At 47.4% G+C, this 27,227-nt stretch overlaps 1 protein-coding gene across 1 annotated transcript in view; it reads right to left on the bottom strand.

The window, feature by feature from the left end:
- Positions 1 to 248: 248 nt before the first annotated feature.
- The window catches only part of ATL1 (atlastin GTPase 1), a 42,319-nt gene continuing 15,340 nt past the window's right edge, over positions 249 to 27,227 (bottom strand). The window contains exons 4-13 of the mRNA XM_056852081.1: positions 26,663 to 26,767; positions 23,480 to 23,530; positions 20,821 to 20,877; positions 19,288 to 19,380; positions 18,810 to 18,948; positions 15,882 to 16,009; positions 13,378 to 13,434; positions 11,908 to 11,979; positions 9,470 to 9,901; positions 249 to 400 (exon numbers count right to left, since the gene is read on the bottom strand). Of these exons, the coding sequence (XP_056708059.1) occupies positions 287 to 400; positions 9,470 to 9,901; positions 11,908 to 11,979; positions 13,378 to 13,434; positions 15,882 to 16,009; positions 18,810 to 18,948; positions 19,288 to 19,380; positions 20,821 to 20,877; positions 23,480 to 23,530; positions 26,663 to 26,767 (1,248 nt within the window). The 3' untranslated portion in view covers positions 249 to 286. The remainder of the gene's footprint in view (positions 401 to 9,469; positions 9,902 to 11,907; positions 11,980 to 13,377; positions 13,435 to 15,881; positions 16,010 to 18,809; positions 18,949 to 19,287; positions 19,381 to 20,820; positions 20,878 to 23,479; positions 23,531 to 26,662; positions 26,768 to 27,227) is intronic.

Here is a 27,227-nt window from a genome sequence, read left to right as displayed (position 1 = left end):
GGTATGGTATTCTGGGGAACTGAGAAGTCAGTCCCCCTGTTTGCAGCAAAACAAAGCCATGGATCTTGAGAAAATGAAAGGCATGCTGAATCGCCCTCCCCCCCTTCAAACAGGGCACTGTCCAAATTAAAATAGCTACACTTAAGCCATTGGTACAGGTGAAGGGGTTACCAGTTTCCTCCTCCCGCCCCAATTTCAAGGCGTATCAGAGGCTTGAACATGGATGCAACGGTTAACATGTGTAATTATGTGTTTTCATGCACCTCCGTGGAAAGCATCTCCTGGGTTACATCGTCTTCTTTTCCGTGCTTTCAGCAGGCTCCGGCTTCTGCGCCGTGGGGAAAGCGTGGTGGTACAAATGTCTGTGAGTAGCAGCTGCGCTGTAAAGTTTGTACAAAGCCTGAGGAGAAAGAGAGCTTGCGAGTAAGGATAAAGTTGTACATTTGAAGGTGTGTTCGGGGCTGGCTTAGTTGTGGGCTAGGCGAATTAAGAGCTCTGGGTGCTAAGATTCTACAGATGGACACACACAAACACACACACACCAAACCACAGAAGGTAGCACCCTGGATGCAGAAGCTACACTTAAACCATTAGTACAGATGAAGTTTCTACCAGTATGGTTGCATAGGAGTGTGGCAGAAATCACAATAGTTGCTAAATCACATTTTTGGATTGAAGGCACCCTGGCCCCTATATAGTACCTTGTTTTCTCCGGAGTAGGAGAATAAGTTAAGCAAACATTGCAAATGCAGAATCCAATCCTAATTTACTTTAGCTTCATAGGTCATGCACATTTCAGAATTTTTCGTGCTGGAGAATTTGAAGCTGCCATATGCTAAGTCAGACCATCGGTCCCTCTTTGCGCACCGCACTGACTGGCAGCAGCTCTCCAGGGTTCTTGTGCAGCTACCTTTCTAACTCGAGGGGTTTGACCCAGCAGCTTCCACAAGTACAGCATGCATGCTCTGCCATGGAATAAGTTGATTTTACTTGTTGCAGGTGGGTAGCCAAGTTGATCTGCAGTGGAAGAGCAAGACTCAAGTCTAGCAGCAACTTAAAGACCAAGAAGATTTTTGAGAGTCAAATAATCAGATGAAGGTCAGAGAATCATAGAGTTGGAAGGGACCACCAGGGCCATCTAGTCCAACCCCCTGCACAATGCAGGAAATTCACAACTACCTCCCCCCCTCACCCCAGTGACCCCTACTCCATGCCCAGAAGATGATCAAGATGCCCTCCTTCTCATGATCTGCCTAAGGTCATAGAATCAACATTGCTGACAGATGGCCATCCAGCCTCTGCTTAAAAACCTCCAGGGAAGGAGAGCTCACCACCTCCTGAGGAAGCCTGTTCCACTGAGGAACCACTCTGTTTTTAAGGTCTTTAAGATGCTACTGGACATGATTCTCACTTATCATGGAGTCTTGATTTTCTTTTAATCTACAACATACAGCCTCAATCTCTACTAGCCACAGGGACTTTGTACCATAGTTGACCCAGGCAAGCCACCTCATTGGTTGTGGGCAATGTTAATCACCACCACGGATCTGCAGTCACTGCAAATCCGGATGGTTTTCATCTATGAATCGCTCATGCCTGCAGAGGCCTGCAGTTTCCCTAAGTCTTTTTCATGATCACACTCACCAACCCAATATTTAGGGTATGTGCATAAGTCCCTGCCCTTAGATCTAATGCCATTTTTAGAAGCTAGGGGGACATGTTTAGTTGGACACTCTAATTCAGCCACCGTCTCCCACTGTTTTGGAAATGGCAGGTACGTTACAAGGCTATCTCCATTGTGGGCTTCAAATTGCCCTTGCCAAATGGGAGTAAGCCCACCACTGGCGAAGGATAGAACAGCTTATTGAACAGACAAGTGACGCTCAACACAAAAGCCAGATTTCCTGGGACACCTGCCTACCTCACCCTGTATGATTCAACACATGAAGCTGCCTTCTACTGAATCATTCCACTGGTCCATCAAACCCAGTATTGTCTGCTCAGACTGGCAGCGGCTCTCCAGAGTCTCAGGCAGAGAGGTCTTTCACATCACCTACTTGACTGGTCCCTTTAACTGGAGATGCCAGGGATTGAACCTGGGACCTTCTACATGCCAAGCAGATAATCACATGACGCTGCCTTATACTGAATCAAACCATCAAACCATTAAGGTCAGTATTGTCTACTCAGACTGGCAGCAGCTCTCCAGGTTCTCAGGCAGAAAAGGGTCTTTCATATCCCCTACTGCCTGGTCCTTTCACCTGGAGATGCCGGGGATTGATCCTAGGACCTTCTGCATGCCAAGCAGATGCTCTATCACTGAGCCACGTCCCCTCCCCAAGATGTAATTTCCCCTGGATTTCAGTCGTACGAAAGGCCACAATCCTGTAACTACTCACATGCAAATGATATCATTTAGGATGCATGGAATTCTGGGTTTCAAGCATGACCCTTAGCAGAACCTGCTGGTGTTGGTGCCTGTCGCAGAGGTGGGGCTGTTTCTAACCATTTGATACATTACTCCTGCCTACCAAAAACAGAAAAGGGGAGAGAGGTCCCAATACAAAAGCAAGAAAGGAGGAAACTACAAAGTGAAGACCTCTGCAAAGTGTAAACAAAATAACCACATATAAATGTAATGTGTACATATATATTCACATGACAAACCTAAAACACCAAAATGTGTATCAAATATCATAACAATATGTCCCTTGAACACTTCAAAAATGTAATCAATGGCTAAATAATAACTATGCCATAGTAGTATGTGACAGTATAAAAAATACCACTTCAATACACATTTTTTTTGGCTTTAAGTCACATCTGGCTCAGGGCAACCCCTGGTGGGGCTTTCAAGGCAAGAGACTTTTGGAGGTGGTTTGCCATTGCCTGCCTCCAGTTCATGACCCTGGTACTCCTTGTAGGTCTCCCATCCCATTACTTGCCAGGGTCTCTACCCTGCTTAGCTTCTGAGATCTGACAAGGTCAGGCTAGCCTGAGCTGTCCAGGTCAGGACAAATACACATTTTAAGGTTACATAAATCTGAAGATTGCATAAGATGAGCTCCTGGTTACAACTCGTTTCAAAAAGTGCTCTTCGGTTTGTTTTAAACCTTCCAGTTAATTAGAGACAAAATAAGTGGTTCATGTATCACCACATAAATCTTGACTAAGAATTAATCAAAAAACATTTGCCATTGTAGCAATCGAAAGAGAGATCACAACGACCCATCTAAGAAGATAACTTTTTCTCAAACCAGTTGCCATCAATGCATAAGATGGTCAGGGTAAGATGGCCATACTGTATTTATGTGTGGTTAGTTTGGTTTACACTTTGCAGAGGTCTTGTCTTTGTAGTTTCTTCTTCCTTGCTTACTCTTTCCTACAGCATTCCTTCATTTGATGGTGTGAGGGAAATGAACTCATTACCGCTCAAAAAAGGTCCGCGAGAGAACCCACGTGTCCTTCCTGCATTCTCCCTGCAACGTACTTATTTATTTTTATTTTATTTTATTAAACTTATAGCCTGCCCTCTCCGGCAGAAGCCGGGCTCAGTAACAGGAAGTACTTAGTACCTTAGTACTTAGTAACAGGAAGAGAGAGCCTCCAGCTCTGAGCCAAACTACACATTATACATAGGTACGAGACAATCTGTGGCTGCTGACGACACTTTAGATGAGAATTTAGCAGTTTAACAATGGCCAAGAGGGCTCAATTGGGCTTTAGCATGGCAGCACCGTGCGATCTTATTGCCCACCACCACCAAAACAGTTGCCCGAGACAGTTTGGGCACTTGAAAGGCACCTGGGGGTGGGGGAGATCGCATGGTGACGCTGCACTGTGGACCCAGCCAAGATTGGGCCCTCAAGGTGTTGCGCCTGAGTAATCATACCTGCATCACATGCAGGTATGATATACATGCAAGCTACACGCATAAAGCTGCTTACAAGCAAAACCATAGAAGCTGCTTCCCAGTGGCCCGCCCTTTCCTTTAGCACCAAGCACGCACGCACACCCATTCCAAAGGCTGGAAACTTTCCCCTCGCATGAGGGAACACCCCGACAGCCTCCCTCCCACCTGTTGCTCCTTTTTTGATACTTTCCCTTCACCCTGCAAGGGAAATCTCTGAACTGCTCAGTAAGATAGGCTCCATTCATTAATGTAGCGAGGCTCACGCAGGCGCTGTAGAAACTAATGACGTTGCATTGACAAGCTAACATCACATGTTAAGTAAAAGTATCATTGTTGTATTGGAATGTCAAATGCCTATAAAACCTCTTGCGTTTGCCCTCCCTCGGGGTGACCGGATTGCAGAGCTGTTTGTCTGTATCCTGGCTCACCCAGTTATGACTTCTTGGCCAATAAAGCAAGCTGTAATCAAATCAACCTCCTTGCCCTCTACGATAATGAGGGGAGCACAACAGAGGCTATTTTTAAACTGCTAAATTCTCAGCTAAAATGGAGTCAGTGGTGATGGGTTGCCCTGTGTCTGCCCGTGTCACCCCATAACGTGTAGTTAAGAACATAAGAAAAGCCCTGCTGGATCAGACCGAGGCCCATCAAGTCCAGCAGTCTGTTCACACAGTGGCTAGCCAGGTGCCTCTAGGAAGCCCACAAGAAAGATGACTGCAGCAGCATTAACCTACCTGGGTTCCTTTACAGTACCTAATATAATAGGCATGCCCCTCTGATCCTGGAGAGAATAGCTATTCATCATGACTAGTATCCATTTTTACTAGTAGCCAAGGATAGCCCTCTCCTCCATGAACATGTCCACTCCCCTCTTCAAGCCTTCCAAGTTGGCAGCCATCACCACATCCTGGGGCAGGGAGTTCCACAATTTAACTAAGTTTGGCTCTAAGAGATTTTATTTGTTTATTTATTTATTTTTATACCCCACACCCTCTCCACACAGGGGACTCGGGGCGGCTTACAACATTTAAAAACAGGACAAATACAAAGAAATAAATGCAATAAATGAAGCAATAAAACCAATTAAAACATCAACTCAGCAACAAATTATTTGGGAAAATTAAAACAACTGGGGAGTACCTTGCCATTGTCTGTGCCACGGAACAGCCACACCCTTTCTTATGAGACCACGCTTTTAAGATACAGGCAGACCATTCTCCTTGCATTCTTAACTCGCACCCAGGGTAAGAATTAGGAGATGATGTGCTGAGGGGATTTCAGCTTAGAGACTCAACATATTCTGGGGAGGCGAAAAAGCATGGGCCACTGGTCTGTCAAAAGTGTCTCCCCCTCCCCTCCCCTGCTCTTAAGAGCCTTCAGCCCTCAAGGCTGAATTTTTGAGAGCCTCAACCCACTCACCTATACTGCAGTCTGATGTGGGCTGGATGAAGAGCCCCAGGGGGCTACAATCCCCCCCCCCACATAGAATGGCTAGCTGGCCCTGTTCATAGGAATGATGCATTTCAATCCAGGCCAAAAATGTGGACCCCAACAATGCTGACCAAGCAACTAACATAAGCATCTAGATAGAACTACATTTGATATAGAATCATAGAGTGGAAAGGACCACGAGGGTCACATAGTCCAACCCCCTGCACAATGCAGGAAATTCACAACTACCTCCCCACCACCACACACCCAGTGACCCATCTCCATGCCCAGAAGATGGCCAAGATGCCCTCCCTCTCATCATCTGTTTAAGGTCATAGAATCAGCATTGCTGACAGATGGCCATCTATCCTCTTCTTAAAAACCTCCAGGGAAGGAGCGCTCACCACCTCCCGAGGAAGCCTGTTCCACTGAGGAACCGCTCTAACAGTTAGAAGATTCTTCCTAATGTCTAGCAGCTGATAGGCCGAGGAGCGATGGCTTTTATTCATAAAATACTGGAACAGTATAAAACCAAAGGAATTAATGCAGCCTTGGGCATTGTTTTGAGATTTATATTTCAGTTCAGAGATTTGGATAACACTATAAAGATGTTTTTCTATTTGCTTTGACACATGGGTTTTGTAATAGAAAGATGGTTGTGGTATGTTATTATAAATTATGTATGGATTATTTATGTTAATAAAGAGTTTGATGAAGTTGGATTTTTTAAGCATCTAGTGTATAAGACTCTGTTAAGCGGCCTCAAGGAGTGAGAGGGACAGAAACCATTTCCTGAGTTTTATCATTTTGAGTTTAAGCCAAACACTTGAGCATGCATGCCTCTGCTCTAGCACAGCCTTGTCCAACTTGGAGCCCACCCAAATCTCACGGAAACACAAAGCTACATTACACTACTGAATCAGACCCTTGGTCCATCAAGGTCAGTACTTAGGGCTGCCAGGTCCCTCTTCGCCACCGACGGGAGATTTTGGGGGCGGAGCCTGAAAAGGGTGGGGTTTGGGTAGGGGAGGGGCTTCAATGCCGTAGAGTTCAATTGCCAAAGTGGCCATTTTTCTCCAGGTGATCTGATCTCTATCGACTGGAGATCAGTTGAATTAGCAGGAGATCTCCTGCTACTACCTGGCAGTTGAAAAGAGCATGTGCTGTTATGGAATTGAGCAAAAGGAGTTATTGGTATAACAAGCACACAAGCCACAAATAATAAAAACTAGCAATGTCTGAGCCAATTAGATTATATTGTATAAGCAACCGGTAACATCACAAACCATACATAAATTGGCTATGACTATTTAGTATAAGCAACCTATGACATCACAAACCATGCATCAAAGAACATATTACAGCATATGCTTAATTAATGATATACAATAGTCTCCACAATATATGAAATGCAGAAATATTAAGCCAGAAATTATCAACAACAAATTTCTGGCTTAATATTTCTGCATTTCATATATTGTGGAGACTATTGTATGTCATTAATTAAGCATATGCTGTAATATGTTCTTTGATGCATGGTTTGTGATGTTATAGGTTGCTTATACTAAATAGTCATAGTCAATTTATGTATGGTTTGTGATGTTACCGGTTGCTTATACAATATAATCTAATTGGCTCAGACATTGCTAGTTTTTATTATTTGTGGCTTGTGTGCTTGTTATACCACTACCTGGCAGTTGGCAACCCTATCAGTACTGCCTACTCAGACAGGCAGCGGCTGTCTGGGGTCTCAGGTGGAGGTCTTTCACATCACCTCTTACCTGGTCCTTTTAACTGGAGATGCCAGGGATTAAACCTAGGACCTTCTGCATGCCAAACTCTTGCTCTACCACTGAGCCACAGCCTCTCTTGTCAAGCAGGATGCTCCAAAGCTCAGCTGAGTACAAACAACACAGCCCCCTCCTCTAAGAAAGATGGCAGAAGCTGCTAGCAGAAAAGCCACATCCCACATTAGGTTCTGGCACATGCACACACAATATGCGCAGCAACAGAAGCAGACACATTTCCACGTAACGACAAACTGGCTTACCTCATTTGTGTTTCCCTGCAGGGAAAGCCATTGCAAAAAAAAAAAAAAAAAAAAAAAAAACATGGTGAAAAAAAGAAAATGGGTGGTATCATTTGCAAAGCCTTGATACCCATCAAGTAAGAGGGCTAACACCTGTACTGGGGCTCGAACCCTCCAATTAGAAGCCTGAGGCTTTCCCAGCTGTATCATCCAAGCTCTGAAATGGAGACCACGCCTCACACTGGCTCAGCGCTGCCCAGCACGGGGGCTTTGGCCTGCTCTGTGCCCAGCCTGGGCAGGATCAAAGAATCATAGAGTCGGAAGGGGCCCTAGAGCCATCTAGTACAACCCCCCTGCTCAATGCAGGATTCAGTCTAGAGCATCCCTGACAAGGGCTTACTGAATGATGACCCTTCCTTAGGCAGTCTGCCCCCCCCAACTGTCTGCGGACCCCCATATTGATGTGGAGCTTGGAGGGACACCAGGGCAGCCTAGAACGCCTGAGCTCCCCACGATCCTCCGGCCTCAGCCGCCCAAGAAGCCGGGAGTGCAGGTATGCTGTTGACAAAACATGCCCACAGGATCCAGCCCAACCCACAGGACAGTCCGTCTTCAAGCTGATCTTTTTGTAGTGCTGCCAAATGACAACCAGTAAAGAGGACCAGTGGAATTATTGGCTGTTCTGAAACCAGTCCCTGCAGGTCATGTAACAACGGGTGCACTGGACACGGGGCAGAGCAGGAGAATGGCAAAGCCCCGACATGGGGCAGAGATCTCCTTTTCTCTAGGATCTCCTTTTCTCTAGCTGTGCATTCAATGCTTCTGGTTTCTTGCTAACTGGGTCCCCTCAAGGCTCAGACGGTTTCAGTTCCTCACCACTTCCCATTCTTTCTTAAAGAGTGGTGCCATAAAGTCACAGCTGACTCATGGCAACCCGTAGGGTTCTCAAAGCAAAAGACATTCGGAGGTGATTTGCCACTGCCTGCCTGGGATGAAGTTCTGAGAGACCGGTCACCCAGAAGGCTTAATGTGGAGTGGGGAATCGAACCAGGTTCTCCAGATTAAAGTCTGCCGCTCTTAACCACTATACCACATTGGTTCTCCTTAAGGAAGAAGAATAGTTGGTTTTTATACCCCAATTCTCTCTACCTTTAAGGAGTCTCAAAGTGGCTTACAATCACCTTCCCTTCCCCTCCCCACAACAGACACCTTGTGAGGTACGTGGGGCTGAGAAAAGTCACCCAGCAGGCTTTATGTGGAGGAGTGGGGAATCAAACCCAGTTCTCCAGATTAGAGTCTGTCACTCATGTGGAGGAGTGGGGAATCAAACCCGGTTCACCGGATTAGAGTCCGTTACTCATGTGGAGGAGTGGGGAATCAAACCCGGTTCACAGGATTAGAGTCTGACACTCATGTGGAAGAGTGGGGAATCAAACCCAGTTCACCGGATTAGAGTAGGTCACTTGTGGAAAAGTGGGGAATCAAACCCAGTTCACCAAATTAGAGTCCATCATGCACTGATATGTTGCCCATTCTACCTTGAAGTTAGATCAAACTTATTTCCCCCCTACTTGGTAAATTCCCTGATGAGTCAGCTGAGCTTTTGGCAAAGAAGCTCCTATTAGGAGAAGACCCTCAGCTTATGCTCCAAACTGCCAAGTTCTGTGCTGTTGCTATTAAAATACACAGCGCTTTATTAGAGAATGATTGTTAGAACATTTTACAATTTTATCAATTTTAATATGATAATTTTAACCAGGGGTTGCTTTTATTGACCTTACACCTTTATATGTACGGCCAGTCTGTGATTCTGTGGTGCAAAACTATTGTGTCTGGAAATTTTGATATATTGGCACGTGAATGGTCAGTCGACCGTATAAATAAACTTGACTTGACTCCGTCACTAACGTGGAGGAGTGGGGAATCGAACCCGGTTCACCAGATTTGAGTCCGTCACTCATGTGGAGAAGTAGGGAATCGAACCCGGTTCACCAGTTTAGAGTCCACTGCTCCTAACCACTACACCACGGTGGTACCAAAGACAACACCCCCCGAGATTCTAAAGGACAGAAATTCCAGAAGCATCATGTGCTTACCTGGTCCCACAGCGCTGCGGCCACTTGGTCTATGACGGCCCCGAGCTCTCTGTACTCCCCAGAATACCTAATGTACGCCCACGTGCAGAGGGTGATCAGGGTCAGCCCCATAATCATGTTGCACAGACTGGCTATGATGTCCAACCCAATGAAGCCGGTGACACCGGCCGTCACATAGGTGATGAAGATGACCACGAAGAGGGTGGCAGGCGTGCGGGCCGCATGGAAGATGTTCTTGCTGTCGTTGTGCTTGATGTACTGGACGTAGATCTCGTCGATCTCGTTCTCCAGCTGCTGGAGGTATCGGCGGCTGAACTCTTCGCCACCCATCTTTTTCACGCTTCGGAACTGCCGCACTGCCTCCTCCTTGAGCTCCAGGTGTTTGCTCTGGAGATCGCTGGGGGCGAGAAAGGGTCTGTCACCTCCACACACCTGGAGAGTTTAACAGGAGGGGGAAGAAGAAGAAGAGTTGGTTTTTATATGCCGACTTTCTCTACCACTTAAGGAAGAATCAAACCAGCTTACAATCACCTTCCCTTCCCCTCCCCACAACAGACGCCCTGTGAGGCAGGTGGGGCTAAGAGAGCTGTGACTAGCCCAAGGTCACCCAGCTGGCTTCATGTGGAGGAGTGGGGAATCAAACCCGGCTCTCCAGATCAGAGTCCACCACTCCAAACCACCGCTCTTAACCACTACATCACACTGGCTCTTAACCACTATACCACGCTGGAAGGAAACAACAGGATTAGCAGTTCACTCCTCCTCCCGTGGTCTCCACTACATGGCAGGTAGTTGCACTATACCAGGGGTCCCTAACTTTCTTAGCCTGCAGGCACCCCTGGAATTCTGACACAGCATGGTAGGCACAGCCACAAAATGGCTGCTGGAACTTGGCTTCAGTCATGTCAAAGCAACTCTTTTAAAAATCTTCACAGCCAGTCAAATCTCCAACAACCTATCAGAAGCCTCACCTATTTACTAAAGCCAGGAAAAGTGTGGGCAGGCACCATGGCACCTGTGGGCACTATGCTGCGAACCCCTGGACTGGATACATGCTCTTCAACTTACAAGAGGAGCTCTGCAGGTCCCTCCCACATGGTGGCATACACCAATGCCCCACATGGTTTGTCCCCCACACCGCCCCAAGCAACAAGTGTTCAGAAGTACAGTGCCGTAGACTACGGAGGTTTCATTTATCTGTCAGTGCAAAGCACCTTCGACAGATCTATCCCTGACACATGTTAAGCCATCGACACCAGAGGTTTGTTACGAGGGCCGGATATGGCATAAATGTCACTTGGTAGGGCTGGGCCATGCCTCGCCAGCCCAGATCGGGAAGGGGAAGTGCCTGCCTCGTGGGCTGGATAAGAGCTGTCAAGGGACTGGATCTGGCCCGCAGTCCTTATGTTTGGCACCCCTGGTCTACACAGTTTGTCAACAGTGAATTCCGCAAGTTCATTAGGCCCTGTGAGAAGGACTTTCTTTTTGTCTCTTTTGAGTGTCTACTACCAACCAGTTTCACCGGTGTTGGGGGCGGGAAGTGCTGTCAAGTTGCAGCCAACTTATGGCGTCCCCACAGGGTTTTCCAGGCAAGAGACATTAATATATTTCCTATTAATTTCCTATTAAAATTAATTAAAAAGGTAAAGGTAAAGGTCCCCTGTGTAAGCACGGGGTCATTCCTGACCTATGGGGTGATGTCACATCCCGATGTTTATTAGGCAGACTTTTTGTTTACGGGGTGGTTTGCCAGTGCCTTCCCCAGTCATCTTCCCTTTACCCCCAGCAAGCTGGGTTCTCATTTGACCGACCTCGGAAGGTTGGAAGGCTGAGTCAACCTTGAGCCGGCTACCTGAAACCGACTTCCCTCAGGATCGAATTCAGGTTGTGAGCAGAGCTTGGACTGCAGTACCGCAGCTTCACCACTCTGCGCCACGGGGCTCTTATTAAAATTAATTACTTCCCTATTAAAACTAATAAAATCAGCAATTTACACACTAGCGATTGATCCAAGCGTCAAAAGAATCATTTATGAATCATTTATGAATCCTCAGTCAGGAGAGGGAAAGCAGGTGGGCAAGGTGAAACCAGGTGGAACATCTCCGTCTTACAGGCCCTGAGGAACTAAGTCCCACAGAGCCCTGGACTCATTCGACAGAGAGTTCCACCAGGTCGCGGCCGGAGCCGAGAAAGCTCTGGCCCCAGTCGAGGACAGATGGATTCTTCTCGGGCTGGGGATCACAAGCAAGTTGTCATTTGACAAGTGTCATGCCCTCTGATGAATCCGGAGAGGTGATGAATCTGGAGAGGCGGTCCCGCAAGTACGATGTGTACAGTTCTGTGTACAGTTCTCTGTGGGTAAAGTACTGTCAAGTCGCAGCCCAAAGGTGCCCCCCCAAACAGCAATCTCGTGCCAACCCTGACGGGTCCGAGCTTACCTCTTCCATTCGCCGGCTGTAAGTGTCCTTGGAAGTGGCAACAGCGGCCAGGTTGTTTGCTTCTGCTGTGGCCTGTGGGGGAAGACAGGTGGTCTTAGGGGTGAGCGTGAACACATGAAGCTGCTCCACACTGAATCAGGCCCTTGGTCCATCAAAGTCCATATTCTCTACTCTGACCTGCAGCAACCCTCCAGAGTCTCAGGTGGAGGTCTTTCACATCACCTGATCCTTAACTGGAGATGCCATGGATTGAACCTGGGACCTGGTGCATGACAAGCAGATGCTCCACTACTAATCCACGGCCCCTCCCCTAAATTCAGCTGAACACATAAAGCTGCCTTCTACTTAATCAAACCATGGATCCATCCAGGTCAGTATTGCCTACTCAGACTGGCAGCAGATTTCCAGGGTCTCAGGCACAGGTCTTTTACATCACCTACTTGCCTAGTCCTTTTAACTGGAGATGCCAGAGATTGAACCTGGGACCTTCTGCATGCCAAGCAGATGCTCTACCACTGAGTCATGGCCCTGCCCCCTCACACTTTTGCATTTCCTTACTTGAGCACCAAAATGTCCGGATTCCACTCCATACAAGCAAGGTCTGCACCAGTTCCCAAGCAGGAAAAGGTGGGGGTGGGGGAGTTAAACTCACAAAAAGTGCAAATGTGTTTACTCCTGTGACATGGTAAAATCAAACCGGTTTCATTTTAATCCTGGCTGCCCTGCATCTGTGAGAAAGAGAGCTAGAGGCTTGCTTAAAAAAAATCAGCCTAAACCAGAATATGCAGGGAATGGGCCACAAATACTATGCATGGACACCCCCAGCTGTATCACAACCATAGGGTGCATTAGGGCATCATTACCACCTACTCAGCACTTTCCTTACAACCCCATCCTTGCCAAAAAAGCTGTGCCCCCCTCCCCACCAAGACCACCAGAGGATTCTGAGAACTCTATTATGTGTGTAAAGGGCTGTCAAGTCACAGCTGACTTATGGCAACCCCAGATAAGGGTGGTTTATCGTTGCCTTCCTCTACAGAGTTTTCCTTGGTGGTCTCCCTTCCAAGTACCGACCCTGCTTAACTTCCAACTTATGGTGACCCCAGCAAGAGGCCTGCTTAGTTTCCAAGATCAGATGAGATTAGGCTATACCATGTTGCCTTCCCTTCCCCAAATCTCCACGCAAGTAGAATATTATGTATGTAAAGTGCAGTCAAGTTGCAACTGACGACCCCAGCAAGGGGCTTTCAAGGCAAGTGAGAAGCAGAGGTGGTTGGCCATTGCCTTCCTCTGCAGAGCCTTCCTTGGTGGTCTCCCATCCAAGTACCGACCCGGCTTAGCTTCTCAGATATGACGAGCGGGCTATACTAGGCCGCCTTCCCTCCTGAGAACTCCCATCAGCCGCCTCAAATGATTGCTCCAAAACAGACTCCCAAACGTGCCACCTGCCCTGGGGAAAACAAGGCTTACCTGCAGCATGGACTTCGGATGAGGTAACTCTTCTCCTTGGTAGATCTTAATGTAGGCCTTGAATGGGGGAAAACCAGTTGATGTAGATGTCTGAGGCTATTCTGAAGCGTATGCACAGAACAAGCCGCAGAGATTGACGGCCTGGGTGGCATAGGAGACAAGGATCGGGGAGACTTCAGTTCTAATCCCTGCTCTGCAATGGAAGCTTGAATGTGACCTTGGGCCAGTGTGAGTCACATACTCTCAGCAAGACCTTCCTCACAGGGTTGTTGTGAGGGTAAATTGGAAAAGGGGAGAATGTGATATGTCACTTTGGGGCCTCACTGGAGAGAGAAAAGTAGGATATCAATCAAGTCAGTACATAAATAAATGTACAAACACTAAGAACATAAGGAAAGCCCTGCTGGATCAGACCGAGGCCCATCAAGTCCAGCAGTCTGTTCACACAGTGGCCAACCAGGTGCCTCCAGGAAGCCCACCAGCAAGACGACTGCAGCAGCAACATCCTGCCTGTGTCCCACCGCACCCAAAATAATAGGCATGCTCCTCTGACCCTGGAGAGAACAGGTATGCATCATGACTACTATCCATTTTGACTAGTAGCCATGTGTCAAGAAGTTGAGGTCCCTCAATATCTTGGGTTTCATGATTTTCTTGGTTCAGGCTATACGCCTATGATTTTTGTGAAATTGAAACAGTAAAAATGTTTCCTTTTGAAAACTGCTTCGGTGGAGGGAGCAAGATAGGCCCCAGCTGGTTCTTGTTAAGGCCTTCTCTCCCCTTTTGGAAAGCAAGGCCGGGCATTGTCACAGTAACGAATTGGTCAGCCACTATCTTAATGTTTGTGACGACATTCAGGTGCAGGGAGTTCTGCAGGCTTCACCACCTGAATACGTCAATTAGTGAGTCAGCATTCTGACCAAGCAATTAATTAACCACAAATTACTTTTGTTTTCTGATTGGCTCTTGAACTCATGCCATTGAGAAAACGAATAGAAAGACAGATCAGTTCTAAGCCAAATTATGCACACTTTGGGGTACAGCAGGAGAGCTGTGCGGGCAGCATCAGAACCCACTTTGATTTTGGCCCTGAGGGGAAACTTTGGTCGGATTGACCTTTTGGAGAAACTTTGGACGGCTTTTGGAACTCTTGTATGCTGAAAGAACTCTTGAAACTGGTAAATATCCGAACATTGCTTTGAGAAGCCTTGCCAATCTCTTGAACATTAGAAACCTAAATGTGTAAGTTAAGCTATGCTAAACTGTTTATTATTTTCTTGCTTAACACTCCATGAAACCTTTTCTTTCCTGTAACCAGAATAAATTTTATAAACGAAATCATTAGCCTTTTAATTGGCTGTGTCTTTTGCCTTTGGGGTTCCAAGCCCAAATCTAAGTGCCTTGTGAGTGTGTGTGAGTGTGAGACCACCTACCAAAACCTAAAACATTTTTGGGAGTGGAATTTTTCCCTAGCAAGGCCTCTACCTTGCAGGGTAAGCGTTGCACTTAATTTTGAAGTGAGTTGGGAGGGGATTGCCCTTATCCTCTCCCTGGAGCTCAACCTTTAGTAAAGGGCTGGTGGAAGCAATACCCATTGGGCCAGGGAGGAGTCCGGGGCCCAGTGTTCTGGGTTTTGAAAGCAACTTTTGTTTTGGGCTCATTTCATAAAGGAGGTGACCCTGCCTAGCCGAGGCTGGGTAGGCTCTCTCTTTGACACCATGGATAGCCCCATCCTCCATGAACATGTCCACTCCCCTGTTAAAGCCTTAAGAACATAAGAGAGGCCACGCTGGATCAGACTGGGGCCCATTCAGTCCAGCAGTCTGTTCACACAGTGGCCAACCAGGTGCTTCTGGGAAGCCCCCAAACCAGATGACTGCAGCAGCAGCAGCCTGCCTGTGTCCCAAAGCACCTCATATATTAGGCATGTTCCTCTGATCCTGGAGAGAATAGGGATGCATCATGACTGATAGAAAGTCCCAGCCGGTCCAGAACACAGCTGCAGGATTAGGAGACCGAGGAGGTCAAGCATCCATATTGATCTTAAGCCCAACTTCAGGCATGAACTGTACTAACATGGGAATCAATGTAAGTGGCCACCCCACCGTGTTCTAATTTGGTCGTCACAAGGACTTCCCAAAGCTGGGGTGCCAAGACTAAGAAGGCCGTGCTCCACAGCCTTACAGATTCCAAAGCCAAATATGGAGAAAGGCCCTCACCCGGTGATTTCAGCAGGTGTACTGAAGCACCTGTGTAGTGTAATTTTATGGGGGGGGGGACAAGGGCATAGGAGACCCAGGTTCAAATCCTCGCAGTGCCATGAAACTCTGTGGGTAATTTTGGGCCACTAACTCTCTCCCAGCCTAACCTTCCTTGCAAGGTTGTGGTGATAACAAAATGGAGAAGGGAGTAGCCTGTTTGCCCACTTGAACCCTGTGGTGGACGGGTAAGATGAAACTGTACTGGACAGGTGGCACGGAGCTTCCCTTATGCCACCAGCTCACCTTGAAATATTCTACCAGGCCACGGCAGGTGATCTTATTCCCGTTGATCTCCTTGACATCCAGACTCTCGGGACTGAGTAGCCAGGGTATCAGCACCTTCAAGTTCTTGATGAAATCGCTGTCAATTTCTACGAGAAACAAACAATCGGGATCAAACACAACTGCCTGCTACTGATGGTCTTGGTGCCCCCTTGAAAATACACTGTACGCTGCACTGGTCAGGCCCCATCTGGAGTATCGAATCCAGTTCGGGAGGCCTTTTTATAGGAAGGACACAGAAACTTTTGAGCAGGTGCTGAGGAGAGTGACAGAGACGATTAGGAGTTTGGAGACTAAACCTTATGAAGAAAGGCTGCGGGAATTGGGAATGTTCAGCCTAGAGAAGAGAACACATGAACACATGAAGCTGCCTTATACTGGATCACACCCATGGTCCATCAGTCAGTATTGTCTACCAATACTGGCAGCGGCTCTCCAGGATCTCAGGTGGAGGTCTTTCACATCACCTACTTGCCTGATTCCTTCAACTGGAGATGCTGGGGACTGAACCCCAGGACCTTCTGCTGCCAAGCAGATGTACTACCACTGAGGCGGGATATGAATGTATTTGTGTGTTAAGTGCCATCAAGTCGCTTCCAACTTATGGCAACCCTATGAATTAATGTCCTCCTCCTCATGTTAAAAGCCTTGCTCAAGTCTTGCAAACTGAAGGCCATGGCTTTCTTGATTGGAGTAAATCCATCTCATGTTGGGTCTTCCTCTTTTTCTGATGCCTTCAACTTTTCCTAGCACGACTTTTCCAGTGACTCTGGTCTTCTCATAACATGACCAAAGTACAATAGCCTCAGTTTAGACATTTTAGATTCTAGGAACAGTTCAGGCTTGATTTGATCTAGAATCCACTTATTTGTCTTTTTGGAGGTCCAGGGTATCCGTAACACTCTCCTCTAACACCACATTTCAAAGGATTCTACTTTCTTTTATTTTAAATTGGGATTTTGCTGTTTTAAATGTAGAAATTAACTTTTAATCTTATTGTTTTAATATTGTTGACATGTTCTAACTGATGTTACCCCCCCTGAGCCTGGCTTTGGCTGGGGAGGGAGGCTACAAATCACAAAAATAAAACAAATAAAACAAATAAATAGCTTGGGCATTCCAAGTCAGGGCAGCTATAGGGATACAGGGAACAAAAAACAAATACACCAAGGCCTATCTCCCCCAGCCCCCCGGTTACTCATCCCCAGCTATGTCACACTGGGACATATTTATTGCATGGATCCGTGCACTTTTAGCACCTTTAACATCACATTCCTAAATGTTGTATTTGGGTATTCTCGGCATTGATCTATTTCAGGCAAGACAGGTTGCTCTAGATGTTTAATGACATTCTACAGAGGTTTGTGGTATACATACCACTTTGATCACCATGTAACGCTGGCCATGATCCAAAATAAATATGCATAAACCAATAAAAAAGGAAACTATTCTTTCTCAAAAACTGAAATGCTCCAGGGATTTTGAGAGGAAGTTGGTGCCCTCAGAGGGGCCAGGCAATTGGCCAGCTTCTGCGTTAAAACTTTGAGAAATGTCATTCCTCCACCCCCAGAACTCAACCCTGGAGTGGAAAAATACACTGAAATTGCACGTAAGGTTACTTTATACCGAATCAGATGCTTGGTCCATCAAGGTCAGTATTGCCTCCTCTGACCGGCAGCAGCTCTCTGGGGTCTCAGGCAGAGTCTTTCCCATCACCTACTTCCGGGTCTTTTGGAGCTAGAGATGCCGGGGACTGGACCAGAGACCTTCAGCATGCCAGGCAGATGCTCTGCCACTGAGCCACGGCCCCTCCCCAAACACATGTGAAGCTGCCTTATACTGAACCAGACCCTTGGTGCATCAAGATCAGTACTGTCTACTAACACTGGCAGCCCCACCTACCTCACAGCGTGCCTGTTGTGGGGAGGGAAAGGGAAGGCGACTGTAAGCTGGTTTGGTTCTGCCTTAAGTGGTAGAGAAAGCCAGCATATAAAAACCAACTCTTCTTCTTCTTCGTTTAAACAAGGCCACTATCCAGGCAAAACCAATGCTCACAAATAGCTGGGGGGGGGGGCGTGGCTCAGTGGAAGAGTAGCTGCTCAGCATGTAGAAGGTTCAATCTTCAGCATCTCCACTTAAAAGGACCAGGTAGGAGAAGAGTTGTTTTTTATATGCCGACTTTCTCTACCGCTTAAGGAAGAATCAAACTGGCTTACAGTCACCTTCCCCTCCCCTCCCCACAAAAGCCACACAGAATAAAAGGCTTTTATATATTTTTACCTTGTACAACATTTGTGTATATATCAGGATGTGTATTATAAAACTGTGTATGTATGACCACTGAGGAAGGCCTCTAAAAGGCCGTGTCGCGTCTTGTCAGATTTTGGTCATTTTATGTACTAACATCAACCATCGTATGTTGGTAATATTTGTAACTATCTTTGCGCTTTTCAGGAAGTCTGTGTTTTAGCCCCTGTGTTTTTAAATACAATTGTGCACAATATAGAATAAAAATAGATTTATTGGTTGTTATATTAGCTAGTGTTTAGCTTTGGTTTCCCCCTGACTTTTAGGTTGAGTTTCTTTGTTCTCCCTTTTTCTTCAGTAGGTCACAGTTGGACCAAGGATCTGGTTCAGTATAGGGCAGCTTCTTGCTTTCCACACATAACAGTCCAGTTAAGTGACACCCTGTGTGAATGCAAAGGAAGGTGGGGCAGCATCTGGCATAAATCGGTGCCCTTCTCTCTGTGCCCCCTACCCCAGGCCAGAAGATTCATTACTTTCAGTGGCTGTTTACACATATACTTGCAACTACGTGGCTCGAAAGAGGACTGCACAAGCCCTGTGAGCAGCAACCAGAATGCAGACACAAACACAAGAGTAACGAACCTTTGAGCTTCCCGTCAAAGTTTGGATTGGTGGCCACTTTTAAGCCCGGGTGAGGTAAAAGGAAGCAGGAGATTTTGGTGAAGCAGGAGTGGATGTGTTTCCGGACATTCTGCAGCTCTTCATGCTGGTTTCCAGAGACCTGTTTTAAAGGGAAGCCTGTATCAAATCTCACACAGATGACCCAGGATGAGCTGACGCGGCTTCGCAGTGACTTCTGGAATGATGGTTCAGCGTGAAGAACTCAAAAAAAATAAATATGTGGGGCACTTCAGCCTTGAAGGCACTGCTAATTACCAAGAATAAACAGCCCTAGTCTGTCCCCCTCAACTTCTGAGATTCCACCAGATATAGCCCCTACGCCTCCCTCTGCAGCAAAGAGGACTAGAAACTTAATGGGCTTTCCTCCTCTTAAATAGAAGCCAAGGATGCTGAATCCTGTTTCCAAGGCCCGGGCCTTCGGCGCATGCATGATACCAACCTTGAGGCGCTTTTCCAAAAACTTTGCACCTCCTTCAGCACCGTAGGAAAATTCGTAGGGAAAGCTCCAGTCACGGACAAGAAATATTAGGGACTAGCCATGTTAAAAAGAGGAAAAAAGAGACACACAAGATGAATAAATCAGGTGACATCTACATTCAGGATCCAGCTTCATAGATACATCGGTTTTTAAAAAGTCCTCTTTGATTAACTTCAGATTAGGGTCTAAGAAAAGCATCTGGTCGGTTTGTTTTTGGGAGTCATATACTACTTTTCTACCCAAAGTAGTTCACAGTTTTAAAATAAATGTCTTTGGAAGCTAAGCAGGGTCGGCCCGGGTTAGTACTTGGATGGGAGACCACTGAGGAAGTCCAGGGTCACTATGCAGAAGCGGGCAATGGCAAACCCCCTCTGTGTGTCTTTTGCCCTGATTTGGATGGCCCAGGCTAGCCAGATCTCATCAGCTCTCAGAAGCTAAGCAGGGTCAGGCCTGGTTGGTACTTGAATGGGAGACCACCAAGGAAGTCCATTGTCACTATGCAGAGGCAGACAATGACAAACCACCTCTGAACATCTGACTTGACCTGGATGGCTGAGGCCAGCCCAATCTAGCCAGACCTTGGAAGCTAAGCAGAGCTGACCCTGGTTGGTATTTGGGTGGGAGACTACCAAGGAAGTCCCAGGGTTGCTATGCAGAGGGCAGGCAATGGCAGACCGCCTCTGTTTGTCTCTTGTCCTCAAAACCCCATGAAGGGTAGTTATTAAGTTGGCTGCAACTTGACGACATTTGACACACAATACTAAAAGCAATAGTATCACCTTCACCTAGATGGCCCAGAATAGCCCGATCTCATCAGATCTTGGAAGCTAAGCAGGGTCAGCCCTGGTCAGTACTTGGATGGGAGACCACCCAGGAAGTGCAGGGTTGCTACACAGAGGCAGACAGTGGCAAAACCACCTCCGAATATCTCTTCCCTTGAAAACCCACGAGGGGTCATCATAAGTCACATTCAACTTGACGTCACTTTCCATCACCATTATGGATCACAGCCAACCATAGTATGGACAAGGCAAACCTAGAAAGTCGTTCTCCACACCAGGAATTGCAACTTTGGTTGGTAGTATTATCCACAGTGGGACACTGGGGTTGTGTGTTCTATCCCCTCCGTGTGTGATGGGGACGAGGTTACAGCTTAGTGGCAAAAGAAGAAGAGGAGTTAGTTTTTATACCCTGCTTTTTCTCTACCTTTAAGGAGTCTCAAAGCTGCAAGCTTACAATCGCCTTCCCCTCCCCATAACAGGTACCTTGTGAGGTGGGTGAGGATCTGTGAGTTCTACCCACTAGATAACGCTACCTCCACCACACAGCCCATCTGTGAGGAGAGCTAGCATTTCTAGCCCTGAACTAGAGTTTGGAGAACAGAGAAACTGCCATCCCTGCATCAAGTCTCCAGGATGGGGCTGTGTTCCCCACACAAGAACAGTATGTGCCAAAGGAGGGGTGAGGTAGGGGGCTTCCTCAGCATCCTCTCACCTGGAAGGGCTTCAAGAACGTTTCCTCCATGGCCAGCCGCCCATATTCTGTGAAGAGCTGGAATGAGAAACAATAACAAATGAGTTTCATCTACGTGGTTTATGAAATTCTAAAGGAAGTTGGGGTAGACCATGACTTAGGGCTACCAACACCAGCATGGAAAATTCCAGAGTTTAGGCAGGGAATGGAGGTCAGGGGTGACATGATGCCACTCTAGGACTAGTGTTTCTCCTCAACTCTATGGTATACCATAATGCCTGCCCTCCAAAGGTGCTATTTCCTACAGGGGAATTGATCTCTGTACACTGGGGATCCGTTGTAATTCCCTACCTGGAGGTTGGCAACCCTAGCATGGACAATCAGTATCAGAGGCAGAGATCAGAATTACTCCAGTGTGCTGCCAACATCTTTTCCCAACGAGGCTCCTGTGCCTTTGGCAGCAGCCAGACTGAAAGGCAATCAGCCCTTCCCAATGCTGCATCTCCACAGCAGGAAAGGCTTTACCTGGTCAGTATCTGAACACCACGGAGCAGATTATAGGTACAGGGGCCTTGCCTACAAAAAGGTTGGTCACCGAGAAGAAGTTATTTATTATTTGTTTATTATTATTTATGCTGCCTTTCCACCCAATCAGGGTCCACAAAGCAGGGAACATTAAAAAAAATTAAAACGTTTGAGCAATTAAAAATACAGTTGAAAATATAAAATTAATGCAATTAAAATACATAAACAAACAACACTAGGAGGAAGGCCAATAACCATTACTGGGGGGTATGCCACACAAAACAAAGAAGTCTTCATCCACTGGGGGAAGATCCCAACAGAGGGAGACAGACGAATCTCGCTGGGAAGAATGTTGCAAAGTTTTGGTGCCATGACCGAGAAGGCCCTCTCCTGGCCTGCCACCCGTCTACCCTCAGATGTGGGGACAACTGAAGCAGGCCCTCCAAAGATGACCAGAGAGAACAAGGCAGGTGCACACGTTGAGTACATTTTCATTCTGTTTTCGCTCCAAAGAGCTCGGGGCAGAGAATATTGCTCTCTTTTATCCAAACAACCACCCTGTGAGGTGGGCTACTCGGAGGGAGCGTGTGGCCCAAGGTTACCCAGTGAACTTCAGGGCAGCGTGGGGATTTGAATCTGGGTCTCCTAGATCCTAGTCCAGTACTTTAGCCCACTATACCAAGCCCGTGAAGTTTCTCCTTCACATACCACCCCCGTTTGCTCGCTATTTAAAATCCAAAGCTGCTGATGGAAGCTCAATCTGGGCTGGAGGTGGGGGGAGAGGAGAGATGCCCATCTTTCCTTGAAGGCCGATCTCCTTTGAGATTCTGTCCAAAAGGCAGTACAGGTTGAGTACCCTTACCTGGACCTCTGATATCTGGATTGATCCAAAAACCGGACGTTTTGAGGCAGCATGCTGGCACTACTCACATGCTGGCATATACCCATGATGGCATTACTCGCATGCTGGCATATACACATAGCTTGAATGTAATTTTAAACAACATTTCTAATAATTTGGTGTACATTGAACCATCAGTGGCTCTCCTGAGGACTGGCATTACTCGCATGCTGGCATATACACATAGCTTGAATGTAATTTTAAACAACATTTCTAATAATTTGGTGTACATCGAACCATCAGTGGCTCTCCTCAGGAGAGCCACTGATGGTTCAGTGTACACCAAATTATTAGAAATGCTGTTTAAAATTACGTTCAAGCTATGTGCATAAAGTATATATAAAACGTATTAAAAACATAAACCAATTTTGTGTTTAGACTTGGGTCCCATTCCCCAAGATATCTCATTAAAGGTAAAGGTCCCCTGTGCAAGCACAGGGTCATTCTTGACCCATGGGGTGATGTCACATCCTGACATTTTCTAGGCAGACTTTTGTTTACGGGGTGGTTTGCCAGGGCCTTCCCCAGTCATCTTCCCTTTACCCCCAGCAAGCTGGGTACTCCTTTTACCGACCTCGGAAGGATGGAAGGCTGAGTTGACCTGGAGCCAGCTACCTGAAACTGACTTCCGTTGGGATCGAACTCAGGTCGTGAGCAGAGCTTTGGACTGCAATACTGCAGTTTACCACTCTGCGCCATGGGGCTCCTGTCTCATTATGTGTATGCAAAAATTCCAAAATATTCCAAAATACAGAAAGAACCAAAGTACAGACCACTTCTGGTTCCAAGCAGTCCGGATAAGGGATGCTCAACCTGTATATAAATATTTTAAATAAATACACGCAGTTCTCCAGAGAGGTGACATATACATTTCCTAAACAAACACGGTCGCCACAGCTTCCTCAGGCTTTGGCCACGACACCTCTCCAGCCATGTTCCCTTTTAAAGGGACCTCTCAAGAGAGAGGAATCGGGGTCAGTAATTGGGGTTTTTCCTGTGTTCATCTGGACACATGGGCACATGAAGCCACTTTGTACAGACCCTTGGTGCATCGAAGTCAGCATTGTCCACTCAGACTGGCAGTGGCTCGCCAGGGTTTCACATCTCCTCCAACCTGGTCCTTTTAATTGGAGTTGCCGAGGATTGGACATGGGACCCTCTGCATGCCAAGCAGACGCTCTGCCACTGAGCCACAGCTCTTCCCATCTGGCACTCGCAGAAAGCCAAATAGCAAGAGGGAGGGCGAAGACTCACCTGCAGATGCTGGAGATCGTCTTCCTGTACATTCTGTGACAAGTTGTACACCTGAATTCAAAACAAGAGCAAGAAAACGTATTTATATACAGATCAGTGCAATTAGCTGAAGTTACTATTATGTGACCACGTTCAGAGGCAGTAACAGCACCAGGAGGCACCATCAGCGCAAGGCCTCGGCCTCTATGCCCTGTTGTTGGACCTCCAGAAGAACTGGTTGGCCTCTGTGTGAGACAGGATGCTGGTCTAGATGGACTGATCCGGCAGGGCTTAAGAAAGAGATGGGAATACTGTACATGGCAAGTCAGCTTCAAAAAATAATAATTCTGTGGCTTGTAAGAAACAGAACAAATGGTTTAAACATTGATGGCCGGTACTATCTCTTTGTTGTGGTCAGCAGGGACCAGGACACTGAACAGACAGAGCTCCTGGATGAGTTGGCAGCAGAGGCTGGGCCCTCTACCTCCTCGGACATTAGCAAATGGTCTCTATCAAAGGCTGAAGCCCCCGCTCCTAGCATGAGTAATGAGGAGGAGAGACAGCTGCAGAATCCCCGCTGCCTGTAGCTAGGCTGAGGAAAAGACTTCACAAAGATTTAGACACCTGCCGCAGGAATGCACTGGAGTATAGGCGAACACAAAGCTCTGAATACTGACAGGAGCCAGGCTAGGTAATTAGTGGGGCAAAGGAGGGCACCACCAGAGAACCATAGATTCCAGGCTGTTGGGAGGTTTCTCTGTGGAAGCAACGATTCAGTTTCCGGACTGCTTCGCATCCACTTCGGCTCCTGACCGACTACTCAGCCTCCTAGCCCTGCCCGGGACCTGACACTCTTTGGCCTTGGTGGTCATGACTAAGCATCTTGCAAGGAGGACAACTTACGCATGGGAGTAGAAGCCCAGTTCTTCCACATCATGTGAGCCTCTACTCCGGTGTGGCCTCAATCAGGCCAGTGGTGGGGACAGAGGGGATCATGCTATGGAATACCAGATGAACCACCCTAGTTCTGGGAAATCAAGGCCCGAGACAGTCCGGAAGAGGGAGGGGACTGGGTGCAGAGATCTGCCCGCTTCAAAATTAGAGACCCTAACGCCTCCGACTGAGGACCCATCTCTTCTCCCCCCTCCTGTTCTCAGCAGATGCCTCCGGAAAACAGAACAACAGGGGATGCAGGCAGCAAACCCTCCCATTCTCCTCAGCTTCTGAGGAATGCTGCAGCTGAGAATGGAGATTCAATTAGCTATGGCGGCTAACAGGTACCCGCAGACCTCTCCCCCAGGAATCTGTCCAGCCCCACGGTTCCCCAACTTTTTGAGGTGGGATCCACTTCTCAAATTACTTTACTTTTTGGGACCCACTCTTCTTATTTCCCCAACAAATGAATCTCACATCAGTTAACAATGGACAACATTATCTTTTAGTTTTCACGTACAAAATTAATAGCGATCTAGTGTTACTGATAGGAAGAAATTAGATTCCTCTGAAATGTGGTGTTGGAGGAGAGTGTTACGGATACCATGGACCAAAACAACAACAACAAATCAGTGGGTTCTAGATCAAATCAACCCTGAACGGACCCTAGAAGCTAAAATGAGGAAACTGAGGCTGTCGTACTTTGGTCACATTATGAGAAGACAAGAGTCACTGGAAAAGATAATCATGCTAGGAAAAGTGGAAGGCAGCAGGAAAAGAGGAAGACCCAACAAGAGATAGATTGATTCAATGAATAAAGGAGGCCCTCAGTTTGCAAAACCTGAGCAAGGCTGTTAAGGACGGGACGTTTTGGAGGACATTGATTCATAGGGATGCCGTGAGTTGGAACCAACTTGATGGCACTTAACGCACACACACACACAGTGTTACTGAACAACCAACTGTATTTCACAGCTGCTTCAAACATTATGCAGAGGAAGCCCAAATTTGCCTCTCCCAGTTTACCCTGTCCCTCCCATTCCCTCCTATTACTATGACCCACCTGTGAGTAAGTCATGGCCCATGTTTGGCTCCCAGACCCCGCAGTCTGAGAACCACAAACCCCTTTTTAGAAGCCACGACCACATCCTGTGGCAGTGAATTCCACAACCAGCATGAAACGATCCTCCTGTTTGTCCCTTCTGACCCTGGTGCGGGATTTTTCCCGGGATGACTCAGGGCGAGGGCTTTATTTGTCCTTGTATTCTGGCCGATATCACCGGATTTGAGGTCAAGTTGGGATTCCCCCCCTTGTCCAAATTCTAAGGGGATAAATAGCTTGAGCCGTCTCCAGCTGCCTGGTCCAAGAGCGTTTTCCTGCAGGTAGACCTGCTCTGCCCTTTCAGAGACATGCATAAGCCGGGCTTCACAACTTCTGACACGCCAAGCAGCACCAACCAGCAAGTTCACAATAATCTTGGCACTTTTACTGCCCAGGCAGGACCCCAAACCAGGTGGGCCCTCGATGTAACTGCCTTACATGAAACAGCTAAACTGGCAAAATAACTCCCTCCCCCAGGGCAGTTTTTTGCCAAGAAAAATGCTGAGGGGGTAGGAGCCCTTGATCTCCCACAACACTGTCCTGAGCCTGTTTGGGCTTTCTTTCCGCCCCAGAAATAGTTTCCCACAACCACTGTGTGGCTGCAGGGAACACGAGCAAACCAGTGTAAACAAGCAAACGTAAAGTACAGTACACCCTTGAGAGACCATCTGAACAAAGGAAGCTTTCTTAAGAAGAAGAGTTGGTTTTTATATGCCGATTTTCTCTACCACTTGAGGAAGAATCAAACCAGGGCTTACAATACCCTTCCCTTCCCCTCCCCACAACAGACACCCTGTGAGGTAGGTGGGGCTGAGAGAGCTCTAAGGGAGCTGTGACTAGTCCAAGGTGACCCAGCTGGCTTCGTGTGGAGGAGCCGGGAAACAAATCCAGTTCACCAGATCAGCCTCCGCTGCTCTTGTGGAGGAGTGGGGGAATCAAACCTGGTTCTCCAGATCAGATGCTCTGTGAAACCAGGAATCACCCCCTGCTCCCCTCGCTTCTCATTACATAGTAGCTGGTACCAAGAGCTGGCAATAAAGCAACTTCAGTTATGCTAAACAACCCAGGTGATCCCAGCTGTTTTCACCCGTCCTCCAGAGGTTAAATAATTGCTTGCTCCCACCGCCTTTTCTCCCAAGCACGTGTGCGCCACAGCCCCTCTCCCTTACCTGGATGGAGCTAATCATGGTGCTGAGAGCAAAGACGGTGGCCGAATCCCGCAGGGTCGACTGGCTGTCAAAGGTTCCCTGGGTGTCCATCAGGAGCACGGCAACCTGCGTAGAAGTGCAAAAGAAGAGTTGGGGGGGGGGGCTGATATTTTGGGAAAAAAGGCAGCCCGTTTCTCTGCATTAACTACAGAAAGGAACCCCCAAAGCAACGGCTCAGCTGGAGACCCTCAGCAATGTACACATGGCCCTTTCTTACATGCCCAGGGTAATGCCAATTGCCACTTTGGTGTCAGGAAGCAATTTTCCTCCACGCCAAATTGGCCAGGGATCCTGGAGGGTTTTTGTTGCCATCTTCTGGGCATGGAGTAGGTGTCACTGGTGGGGGGAAGGAGGTAGTTGTGAATTTCCTGCATTGTGCAAGGGGTTAGACTAGATGATCCAGGTGGTCCCTTCCAACTCTATGAGTCTTCCCCCATACGTTCCCCCATATGTTCCCATGTGCCAGCTACAGCTTGCAGGTTGCCCCCACTGGTTATTCCTCTGTTTAAGGTACCCTGCTAGGCCG

This window comes from Euleptes europaea, chromosome 6 (genome assembly GCF_029931775.1).
Source record: "Euleptes europaea isolate rEulEur1 chromosome 6, rEulEur1.hap1, whole genome shotgun sequence".
Lineage (NCBI taxonomy): Eukaryota > Metazoa > Chordata > Lepidosauria > Squamata > Sphaerodactylidae > Euleptes > Euleptes europaea.
This window is presented reverse-complemented; position numbering and strand designations above follow the sequence as displayed.